Source organism: Chaetura pelagica, unplaced genomic scaffold, assembly GCF_000747805.2.
Source record: "Chaetura pelagica isolate M959 unplaced genomic scaffold, ChaPel_1.0 scaffold273, whole genome shotgun sequence".
Taxonomy (NCBI): domain Eukaryota; kingdom Metazoa; phylum Chordata; class Aves; order Apodiformes; family Apodidae; genus Chaetura; species Chaetura pelagica.
In genome coordinates, this window is record NW_009952828.1 from 1282800 (window position 1) to 1295010 (window position 12211).

The following is a 12211-nucleotide window of genomic DNA, read 5'->3' on the forward strand; positions in this document are numbered from 1 at the left end:
GACACTGAGATGCTGTCTGGGGCAGCTTCTCAAGAGATTTATTTTTAAACTCCCAGCCTTGGATCCAAGAGTGGAAATTCAGTGATTTGGGGTTTTGTGGTGGTTTTGTTGTTGTTGGGTATTTTTGTTTGGATGGGTTTGTTTGGTTGTTGGTGGGTTGTGGGTTTTTTTGTGGTGGTGGAAATAGAATTGTGGAGTCTTTCAGGTTCAGAAGCAATGTTTTCATTCCAACTTTATGTGCAAGTTAGTGTTATTACAACTGTTTATAGTATCACTAAATCATGGGTTGGGGTGAATTATTAAGGTTTTCTTCTAGAAAAACACCAAAAAAGAGGCTTTCAAGGGGTGATTGACTAAGAGCTGGTGGAAAAAATAATGGAAATACTAATTTTTCCTGTGATATGTTCTCAGTTTAAATGCATTTATCTGGAGAAAACAGCTTTCAGCCCCTGATGGATCCCTGACCCTGCCTGATTCCCTCTGAGCTTTCCAGTGCAACTGGATTCAGAGTCTCTCTAGGAGGACACAGCCCAGGTTTTGCTGTTGCTCTGACCTTCTGCCACCACCACTTGGGTGGCTTCATCCTGGCATCTCCTGCCCACCTTCTCCCCTCACCTTTGCAGTGTGCAGGGCTGTGGATCTGCTGCTGGGAGCAGGGGTTTGGGCTGCCCTGAGATGCAAACAGAGCCCTGGGAGTTTAGCTTTGGCTTTTTGGTGTTTGCTTTGCCAGTGGGATGGACAAGGGGTGGGATGCAGAGGCCAGAACCTGTGCTTGGCACCAAGGGATGGGCAGGGATGGGCTGGCAAGCTGGTCCTCAAGCTCACATCCTGCTCTTTAGGCTGTTTTGACACTGATCCAATCCTCCTTTTCCTCTTTTAGTTGTCCCCACGTTGGGATGTGGGGCAGGCAGGTACCCTGCTGCTGCTCTCCCCATGCATCCCTTCCCCTGCCTTGGCCCCAGCTCATGCCCCAGAGTTGTACTGGAGGTGGTTGGGTGGATGTGGACATCCAGAGCATGGGATGAAATTGCCTCCATCCCCAGCTTGCCATGCAGTGGGAGCCTTCCAGTCCCCAGCCCTGAGGGGGCTGCAGTGCTCACAGGGCTCACTCCACCCAGGAACGTTTCCCATGTGCCACCAGAAGGGATGTTACCTCCTCTCTTTGTGCCTCCTCACCAACCCCCCTGAGATCCAGGCACCAACCAAGCCTTAGGAACCACCACATTTCAGCTCTTTTTTATTTCCTTTTTGATTCCCTCAGGGAAAAAACTCAGAAGCTTCTGACCACAGCCAGGAGGGCTTGAAGCATACACAGCCTCCAGTCACTTCCACCAGCCAAACTGGGGCAGAGAGCTTCGAGCCAGGGCTGCTGGGGTGTGGGGAGAAGCTCTGACCCTCCACAAAATCCTGCAGAAAGAGGACTTGGGATTTGAATTGGGATTTCTCCCCTGGCCCAGATCTCCTCCAGGAGCTCCCCAGTGCATTTGGGATGGCCCTTCTGCCCCTCTCCCCCCTCAGCCCACCCCATGAGGCTGGTTAATCCCTGCTTCTGCAGGACTCCAGCCCCAGTCCAGGTGGATGTGCTGGAGGCCACCACCCATCACCCTGCACCAGGGATGGATGCATCACCATGGAGGAGATGGTTTCCATGGCAACCGTTGCCATGCTGCTGGCTACTGGTGAAGGGCCTGAGAGCATCCCTAGCAGGTTCCTCAGCTCCTCCCATGGTTGCTGATGGATTGATTTGCAAGGCTCCCTCCACCCCAGGTGAAAGCTGGACACTCAGCAGTGAGTGTTGCTTTTGCCACAGCAGCAGATTTGGGCTTTTGTGGTTTTGGGGCAGGTGTCAGGAATTTGAAGAGTCTCTGCAAAAGCCACAGGGTGGGAACACCCTCAAAACATAACACCCTAACCCTCCCTGCTTAGGGAAGGAGGAACAGGCAAGCAAAAGTGAACAGGGAGTTAAGGAAGACCCAACCCAGCTGGTCCCTAGGGACACATTCAAACATGCAGAGGGGTCTGTAGGAGCATCTTTGTACCACACAGGAATATGATGGGCAGGTCCTCTCTGTCCCTTGATTTCCCCATATTTTAAGTACCCAGATTTGCCAGGGGAGGTTTAGATTTGATATTAGGAATAATTTTTTCATGGAAAGGGTTGTCAGGCCCTGGCCCAGGCTGCCCAGGGCAGGGGTGGTGTCCCCATCCCTGGAGGGGTTTCAAAGCCCTGAAGATGTGATGCTGAGGGACATGGGGCAGTGGTGGCCTCAGCAGGGCAGGGTTGGACTTGGTGATCTTAAAGGTCTTTTCCAAACAAAACAATCTGTGTTCCTATGAATTCCTCTGGTGTACCTGGAGAGCTGCTCCATGTGAGAGGGTTGAATGTGTCTGTGGGACCCTTTACCCAAGCTTAACATTTTAAAACTGTAAATTGGTGTCTCACACTGTGATAAAGGAGGAGGAGAGAGAGGGATGGGGTGTCTGCTCTACTGGGGAAGTTGGATAGACGACAGGGAAGAACTGAAGCCTCTCTAATCTCCCTGCTCAGCTCTGATGGTGCAGAGCCAAAGGGCTGGAGCTCTAGCTCACTTTCCAAGGCTCTTAGCACAGGATTTGGATGTGATTTGTGCTGCTGAGACCCCTTGGCTGCTGTTCCCAGTGGGTCCAGCCAAGCAAAGTGAGTCGCTGGGTGGGTGTCATCACTTGCAACTCCCTCAGCCCTGTGGTGGCTGCAGGAGCAAAAGGCTCCTCTGGGATCAAGTTGAGGATGCATTTTCTTATCCAAGCACAATGTAGCAGCCACGGCACCTCCAGAGCTGCTGGCAGCCAAATCCTTTGGGTCTGGCACTTGTTTTGGGTCATTTAGAGCCCTGGGGGAACATTTATTGAAATCTGAATTTCTGGCTCTGCCCTATGGAGGCTGCTTTGCACTGGGGCTTGCTTCTCTAGCAGCAGATCTGTGACATTTTTGGACATTGGAGGAGGAGAAATAGGGCAGGCAAATGGTGCCAGAGTTGGATCCTGGCCCTGGCCTGTTTCTGCAGCTGGGGTGGCAGTGACCAGCTCATGGGTTGAGCCACAGGGACCCGGCACAAACCCTTCCCTTTCTGCAGGGCAGTCCTGAGCAGAGAACCAGCATCTTGCAGGGCACGTTTAAACCTTTCTGTTCCTTTTTGCCTCCCATGGACATCACCAAAGGCAATGCCACACCTCAGCCCAGCTGGTGTCTGGGGCCCTGGTGCCTCCAGCAGCTTTGCCTTGACCCCTGGTTTAATTTCCCTAATGAAGCCAGGCTGGGAAGCAGGGCTGGGCTGGCTGGGGAACCCCCTGCCAAGAGCCATTAGCTGGGAAGCTGGAATTGCACTGCAGGGAAGCTGCTGGCCCTCTGCTGGAGCCAGCAGATCGAGGAGCTCAGCATCCTGCTGCCCTGGGACCAGACCCAGTGTCCTGCTGGGCTTTTCTTCTTCCCTTGGGACCATCTGCCCACATGGCCCAGCTTTGCCTGGTGCACCTGGAGAGGGATGCACAGAGGACCTGGGAGTCCCTCTCCTACAGAAAACCTGGGGAGGGAATTTAGCAAGGGCTTGTAGTGAGGGGACATGGGGGGATGGATTAAAACTGGGAGAGGAGAGATTGAGGTTGGACACAAGGAGGAAATTGTTGGGTGTGAGGGTGGTGAGAGCCTGGCCCAGGTTGCCCAGGGAAGCTGTGGCTGCCCCATCCCTGGCAGTGTTGAAGGGCAGGTTGGATGGGGCTTGGAGCAGCCTGGGCTGGTGGGAGGTGTCCCTGCCCATGCAGGGGGTTGGGACTGGATGAGCTTTAAGGTGCCTTCGAACCCAGACCAGACTGGGATGCTATGAGTCCTGCAAGCAGGTTTTCCCATCCCGACTGTGGATTTCCTGATGTGGAAACTCTCTCCTAGGGCTGGGAATGTGGAGGGGCTGCACAGGCTTCCCAGCCCCATCCCTCTTGCAGCAGGGCCAGGACAGTCCCTGATCCCAGGACTGTGAGGGACAGATCTGGCACACCGAGAGGTCTTTAGAGCAGGATCCCTCCAACTTTGCTCAGAGCATGTGGAGACTGCTGGGTTGGGGATAAAACCTAGGGGCAGTTTCTGTTTTGGGACTGGTTTGGGTTGGGAGGACCTTAAAAATCAGCTAGTCTCAAACCCCTGCATGAGCAGGGACACCTCCCACCAGCCCAGGTTGCTCCAAGCCCCATCCAACCTGCCCTTCAACACTGCCAGGGATGGGGCAGCCACAGCTTCCCTGGAGGATCCAGACTGGGAGGTGGGAGCTGCCATCCTTCAGGATTTGTGATTTCCCAGGCTGGAAAAATCACCATTCCTCTCCCTTTCAGGCTGGCCATGCCCTGTTATTGCTGAGGGGGGGGGCTGGGGGCTGTGCCCAGCTGCAGGGCTTCATTCACGTGGAGCACTCACCCTCTGAGCAGCAGCAACTCTAAATAAACACTGACCCCAAGATTTATTGCAGGAGTCTGACCCCAAACCACTCAGGCTGCAGTTGGGGCAGCCTGGCCAGGAGGAGGTTTGCATCATGGAGTGGTGCTGCACAGGGGCTCTTTTGGGAACAGCCATGTCCCAAACACCCCACTGCTCCACCAGGAACCCTCTGAGATGTTTCACAAATCCTTCAGCCTTGGTGAAGCTTGGTGGGCTGAGACTGTGCTTGCTGCAGTCAGGGGGGCCTGACTATGGGGTTATTTAGGGTTTTACTCTGAGTGGGTGTAATCCTAGGATGCAATCCTGGGATCCTAGGGCAGATGCAAGCCTGGGATGAAGGTTGCTGGAGAGGAGCAAAGCATCTGTTTCTGCTTGCTGTGCTTTTGTGTCACCAGCTCCCCCCACATGCAGAAGCAGCTCGGGAGACTTGTGGACATGCAGGAGAAGGGAAACTCTCTGCCATCCCACCTCAGGTCTCATTTCAGCTCCCCTGAGCAGCAGGAGTGCTGCAGTTCTGTGAGTGTTGCAGTGGAGCAGCAGTTTGGTGCTTGGCCATGTGGGAGCTGGAGTTGCATGTGCTGAGCTGGCCCTGCAGCAGCAGGGCATGGTCACCAGCTCTCCTGGTGCCTTCTTGGTGTAAACTCCACCAATCACTGCCAATCCTTGGGGATCTGCTAAGGGCAAAACCTGGCTGAGAACTTCTGCTGTCCCACGGGCAGGTGGGGCTGAGGTGTCTCTCATCCAGGGTGCTGTCTCCAGAGAGTGAGTTTTGGCCCTGCAAGGTGTTTCCTTGCTGAGAAGTTGTTGCTGCTGCAGTGAATGGCTCCAGGAGATGGATCCGTGGGGCTGCAGCACAGATCCTGTTCCCTCAGCCTGGAGGGGAGTGGATCTGGAAGGCAACAGAGCCAGAGGAAGTGCTTCCATCTCCAAACTTCTGCATCCTATTGGGAAGCTGAGAGCTGCAGGTTGGAGCACAGCACTGGTGGTGACCTGGGAGGATGCTGGAGCCTTGCACTGGTGCCTATGGACCTGGCCATGAGCTGACAAGGGGTTGCTGGGCTTGGTTGTTGTCTGAGCAGAACATGGGAGTGTTATCCTCATGGGAAAGGGCTGCTTTTGGATTTGGGACTGGACAGTTCTCACCAGCATCTACCCATTTGCCTTCAGCCCTGTCGCTCTTGGCTGTTCTCCTGGGCAATGCAGACCTGGAACAAGCACTGGTTCTGCTGAATATGTCCACCCTGGGATGAAAGGATGGATGGATGGATGGATGGATGGATGGATGGATGGATGGATGGATGGGTGGATGGGGCTGGTGTGACATGCTGAGGCCACATGCTTCCATTTTGGTTTCCTGATCCTAGCAAGGGGACTTGGTTGGAGCTACCTCATCTGTTTCCAATCTAAGGAAGAAATGGGCTTGATGGAGCTGGGCCATGTGGCTCCCATTAGAGTGAGGCTTTGCCAGTCATGCAGAGAGAATCCAGCCTTTGGGGGGCTCTCCTGGGTTAGGTGACAAGGGTCAGGGGTGGTCTGGGGGGGCACCTGTGAAATGTTTTCCTCATTTCTTGGTGACTCTCTATGGTTTTGGTGTAAAAAATAAAAAAATCCTATAAGAGCAACTTCAAATGCTTCTTCCTCCCACCCCTCAAACCTTGCCATTTTTCCTTGCCCTCCCATCCCTTTTGGTAGCCTGTCTCATGGTTAATGGCTCCTGGGGGTGGGGCAGCCCAATAGACTTCAAAAGACACTGAACCAGCCCCTGTTTGTCCCCCAGCATCTCCTAGTCCTTGGTTTCCCTGCCCTGGGCACAGGGACAGAGAAGTCCTGGATGGGCCATGTCACTGTGAGTGAGCTCCATGGCTTTGTCCTACTGACCCAGGAGGGACTTGACCCAAAAGGTTTTGAAATCACAGAAGAATTACATGGTGAAACCAAAGGTGGTTCTTGGGGTTTGTTTTTTTTGACTTCTATCCATTGCCTTCCCCTGGGCTACAGCAGATCCCATCTGAGCATCTTCTTATTCTTGCATTTTACTTATTTGCTGTTGCACACCAGGTCAGAGGTGAGATGGCACCTCTTCTGCAAAATCACTTGCCCTGATTCTTGGTGCACGTTTTCCCCTACTTTTTTTTTTCCCCATCTCTTCTCCAGGAATTGAAGTCTGTTCCTCCATAGATATAAGGATTATTTGAAATCATTTAAAAATCAGCACAGCCTCTCACGTCCAGAGCACCTCTCTCCCTTCCCCAGCCTGTGCTGCAGCAGGATTTAGCTTCTGTGGCTCCACGAGGGGCTGATGAGTCCCAGTTCCCTAGGGATTAATTCTGGTGGAGAACTGAATTCCTCAAGAAAGCTGCTGGTGACTGTGTAATTGAAACTCCAGGAGGCTGCATGATCTTTGAGGCAAAGACTGAATCTCCCCAGTGGTTTGGGAAACGTGTGGTGGGTTGGAGACTGGCAGGACATAACCAGTGGCTGTGGTGATGGGGAAGAGATGAAGAAATAGATCCAGCCAGAAAAACCTCAGCAGCACTTTCAGGAGAGACAGACACTTGAAAGCCCAATGGCCCTTGACCTTCCTGAGAGATTTTTGTCCCCAGACATGTGCTCACACTGTCCCCGTGGGTGTGTGGCTCAAGTGGTACCTCTGCAGGACCCCAGTGACTATTTGCAGGGTTTGTGCAGCAGACATCTCCTTGGCTTGGGCAGCAACCAGCTCACAGGCCCAGGGATGTGTCCTCACACCTCCTGCCACTGAGCATCTCACCCATTTTCTCTCCCTTGCCAGCTGATGTGCTTCAGGAGGGGAGATGTGGGGTCTGAGTGAAGTCCCAAGTTTTAATGTCATGGCACCTTCTGTCTTTTCAAAACTCCTTTTTGTTCCAATCTCTAATGAAAACAAAGAAACTTGAAGCTGTTGTCAAGAGGCAAAATGCTCTAATAGGTGAAGGGGACCCTTCAACCCTTTTATTTTAAATTTAAGCACTAACCTGGCTTGTTACATCTGGAAACATCTGATGCTATCTTGCAGATCAAAGCCTCCTTGTTTGGGTTGTAATGAAGTGTCAAACTGTTTCCTTGCAATACAAACAGGGAGACACTTTGATCTGCAAAACAAGATGTTTTAAGAGCCCTACTAGCAAGGGCTCTTCAAGATGTAGCAGTGCTGTGAAGCAGTGGAATTTTTGAAGTCTGATACTGTTTAATATTGAGATTTTCCAAGTTATGGAAGCAGACAGTGTGTGTTCCTCTCCCCACCTGGGCCAAGAATCACAGGAAAATCATCTGAAATGAGCTGGAGAACCAAACTGATAATTCTTCTAACAGTTTCCAACAGCAGTTGTTTGGGTTGTTTTTTACCCTTTTCCTTGGGAAGTCATAGAATCATGGAATGGTTTGGGTTGGAAGGGACCTTAAAGATCATCCAGTCCCACCCCCTGCATGAGCAGGGACACCTCCCACCAGCCCAGGCTGCTCCAAGCCCCATCCAACCTGCCCTTCAACACTGCCAGGGATGGGGCAGCCACAGCTTCCCTGGGCAACCTGGGCCAGGCTCTCACCACCCTCACAGCAAAGAATTTCTTGCTATTTTCTAACCTAAATCCTAAACCTCCAGTTGAAAGCCATAACCCCTTGTCCTGTCAGAATCAACGTGAACAATGTCAACACAATGTAAACATGTCTGAAATTTCTGTAGCAGCACAGGGTTTTGGGGACAAAAAACCCACCTCGTGGCTCCTGGAGGTTGGGCTGGAAAGCACTGCCTGCCCTCCTGCTCCCTTGGTCTTGCTTTTCCCTGTCCCCTTTCACACAGATCCCCAGGGACTGTCTGGGGGGATGTGTGTGTGGGTACCAGGCTGGGGCTGGTGGGGCTGGAGCTGCTCACGTGTCTCTCCCTGCAGGCTCAGCGCTGGCGCAACGAGAACTATGAGAGGCCCGTGGACCTGGAGGGCTCTGGGGATGATGACCCTTTTGGGGATGATGAACTGGACGACGTCTACTCGGGCTCTGGCTCGGGGTGTAAGTAGCTGTGGGGCTCCTGGGGAGTCTGGTTTGGTGAGGCTGGAGAGGGGCTTGCCATGGGATGGTGGGGATCAACTCCAGAGCTGCCCTCCTGTCCTCCAGAACAAAAAAGCAAAGGGAATTGTCCCAAAGGTTGGGCTCAAGTGACTCCATCTCCCAGTTCCATCTCCTGGCCCTCCTGTGCAGGATTAGCCCTTCCCCAGCACAACATGCCAGGTTTTCAAGGTTTCATTGACCCCAGAGAGGGGCTTTGGCCACCACATGGGAATTTACAGCTCTTGGTTTCTGCTGAGCCTGGAAGCACTCTGGGTTTTTTTTGGGGGTGAGGCCAGGTTCATGTCATGGGAAATGCTGGGACAGCAGCAGCTTCTTCACCCTTGGCTCTTCTCCCCCTCTTGCAGATTTCGAGCAGGAGTCAGGGCTGGAGACAGCAGGGAGCCTCACCACGGACACGTCTGTCACGCTCCCCACCACGGCAGCCACGCTGCCCGTCACCCCCGTGCAGCCCGTGGCAACCCCCTTGGGACCATTCCCTGCTGAGGACACCACCCCTGGGCAGACAACCAGCACCTTGTATATCCCCAGGGTGACAGAGGCACCAGTGATCCCCACTTGGAAAGCAACCACCACCACCACCACTGCCAGTGACTCCCCTACTACCACGACCACGACCACCACCACCACCACCACGGCCACCACCACTGCAGCCACCACTACCACCAGCACCACCGTGGTCACTGCCAAGCCCACAACCACCCGGAGGTTCCTGCCCCCTTTTGTCACCAAGGCAGCCACGACCCGGGCCACCACCTTGGAGACACCTACCACCTCCATCCCTGACACCAGCACACCCACGGAGGTGGCCACCTCACCCCTTGTCCCCACCAGCACGGCCAAGCCCCGGACCCTGCCAAAACCAACCACCTCCAGGACTGCAGACCTCACAGAAAAAAGCCCTGCTTTGCCAGCCACTCTGCCGCCCACAGAAGCCCCCCAGGTAGGAAGCAGGAGCTCTTCTCACCTGCTGGAGGGCTCGTGGGCCATGTTTGAAGCCAAGTGATGGTGACGGGAAGTCTTTGGAGTTGATCTGTCCTTAGCCAGTTGCTCAGAAGGAGGCTGAGCCAGGTTGGGCTCTTCCCAGCAGAACATTTGCAGAGCTGGAGGGGGGATATAGAAGGGTGAGGGCTTGAGCATGGTGATGGGAATGGTGTGAGAGCTGACAGGGGCACCCAGGGTTATACCACATGTCCCTGCTGCCCCCAGTTCAGTCCTGCTTGGCTGCTCCAGAGCAGATTCCCCGGGCAGGAGGGGAGCAGGGCTGGGGGGGCCACTGCTTTCCCCTGGGTTTGGTGTCTGGGCTCATCCTACCACTTCCCAACTTGCAGCCTGTCAGTGGGAGGCCCGAACGCTCCACAGTTCCAGCTTGATGGTGCATTTCCAGCTCACTGGGTGTCCTGAACACGGGATTTAACCCGCTGATCCATCTTCTCATTCAGAGCCCCTCAGGGGCCTTTTGAAAACCACTTTGACTGAAGGGTGGAGTGATTTGTCTAAACTAGTCCCTCTTCTCTGCATACATATACGTGTGCACAGCGCCCCGGGCCCTCCCTGACCTTCAATTAATCTCTGTCACAAAAATGCTGCTGGTGGGAAGCAGTGAGCTGTGCCTGGCCTGGGGCCAGCAGGACATGGAGAGGGCTCCTCCCCAGCCCCTCTTCAGGCTTCAGCCCGTCGAGCTCGATTCTCATCCCAATTTGTAACATCTCATTCACTCCACGAAGGAGGGATCCCAGGGAGGTTCTGCCTGGGGGTGCTCAGTGCAGCCCAGCTCAGCCTGGGGAGGCTCACCCTGCCCATGTTTGCTCTCCAACCTGGGTTCACCTCCTTGCCAAGGGGGATTGATCCAGGACCAACCCAGGGCCAGTCCGGCAGGGAGCTGGGCTGGCTCCATGTCCTGGTGAGAAAGGACCCAGCTTCCTGCTCCTGCCCTGGGCTGCAACCAAAAGAGCAGGTTGAAGAGAGAAAAGGGAGAGGGGAAGGATCCCCTGGGACTCATCCAAGGGCATCTGATCCTCACACTTGCTATGATGCTCTAGCACAAATGGTTGCACCACTCCCTGCCTAGTGAGGAGGCACTGGTGGGATGTTTCATCCAGCCATTGATCTACACTGGGACCAGGGAATCCAGATGAGGTTCAGGGCTGTGGGCCTCTCTCTAGGGTAAGCTGCAGTGAAGAGGTGAGTTTGTGCATCCTGAGGGCACCTGGGATGGGGACAGACAGGAATGGTCCTGTTCAGCCATAGACCTCAGTCTTTTGGTGACCATCAAGAGGAGGGGGTTGTGTTACTTGCTGCAATATAGCTGCCCATGTCAGTGTCACAGGGAAAGGACACCCCAATATTATCCCCCCGTGTTCCCTGATGGGAGGACCACCTTGTCACCAGTGCTGTGATGTCTTTCTTCTGGGCACATCGGAGCTGCTGGAGGCAGGAACCGCCCTCTGGTCCTTGTCCCCTGCTCCATCTTGTCCTTTCTCCCAGATGGAGCCTGGGGAGGTGACGACAGGCCTTGACAACGAGCTGGAGATCCCGGTCAGCAGCGGCCCCAGCGGGGACTTTGAGATCCGGGAGGAGGAAGAGACGACTCGTCCCGAGCTGGGGAACGAGGTGATGGTTGTGGCGACGCCGCCGCCGCGGCCCGGGCTGGGCAGGGAGGCCAAGACGGGGCTGATCGACAACACGATAGACTCGGGGAACTCGGCTGCTCAGCTCCCCCAGAAGAACATTCTGGAGAGGAAAGAAGTGTTGATAGGTGAGTCTGGGGGCCGCGGGCTGGTGTGGGAAGAGCTCCTGGGGCTGGGCTGGCTGGGATCCAGGAGAGGGTTGATCTTTGGCAGGGCACTGGGGGAGTGTTGAGCCGAGGATAAGCCAAGCTCTGTGCTAGGGGGGTTTCCAGGGGGCTTCAGGTCTTTGCCAGATGAGTGCAGAGCTGTGCACAAGTTGCTTTTGCTAAGATGAAAAAACAGGATGTCAGTGGGGTGATGTGCTGGGGTACTGGCTGGGCACCACCTGGCCACTTCTAATGGCACAGGGGGGAGAGAGGTGATCTGGGAGGGCCACTTGTCCCAGCCAGAGGGACATCAGAGGTGGGGCAAAGGTGTTGGTGTCTCACCACCAGCTGAAGGCAGCTGGAGACTATGGAACAGCAAACAGGTGTTGTTCTTGTGGTCTTCAGTGGAGCGTGGTGGGTGTCAGCAGGCACTCAATGAGGTTACAGCCTGTGCAGGGATCTCTCTGTGCCTGGGTTGCTTCCTGCAAGTCCATTGTCCACCATGAAGCTGTGGAGTAGATGCCTTCGGGATCTACCTGCCCTTCAGGTCCTACCTAACCTCTGGGTCCTACCAACCCTTCAGCATGGCTGCACTTGGCAACTTGTTGAAGCTTCACATGGTTGTGTTACCCCCTCACCTTCTTTTCCAATTTTCTTAAACCCCAGATTTCAGGAACAGAGGTGCTTGCAAGCTTGCAAACCCAAAACCAAGCTGAAATCCAAACTGTTCCCCCCCCCCCAGATTATCTGCCCCAGGACCGCACTGACGGCCGTGTCACTTCTCTGTCTTGCAGCGGTGATCGTGGGCGGCGTGGTGGGAGCCCTGTTTGCTGCCTTCCTGGTCATGCTGCTCATCTACAGGATGAAGAAGAAGGACGAGGGCAGTTACACGC

General features: G+C 54.5%; 1 protein-coding gene across 1 annotated transcript in view; it reads left to right on the forward strand.

Moving 5' to 3' along the window:
• The first annotated feature begins 8143 nt into the window (after positions 1 to 8143).
• The window catches only part of SDC3 (syndecan 3), a 5179-nt gene continuing 1111 nt past the window's right edge, over positions 8144 to 12211 (forward strand). Inside the window, exons 1-4 of the mRNA XM_009995166.1 lie at positions 8144 to 8209; positions 8368 to 8485; positions 8890 to 9485; positions 11030 to 11300. Of these exons, the coding sequence (XP_009993468.1) occupies positions 8144 to 8209; positions 8368 to 8485; positions 8890 to 9485; positions 11030 to 11300 (1051 nt within the window). The remainder of the gene's footprint in view (positions 8210 to 8367; positions 8486 to 8889; positions 9486 to 11029; positions 11301 to 12211) is intronic.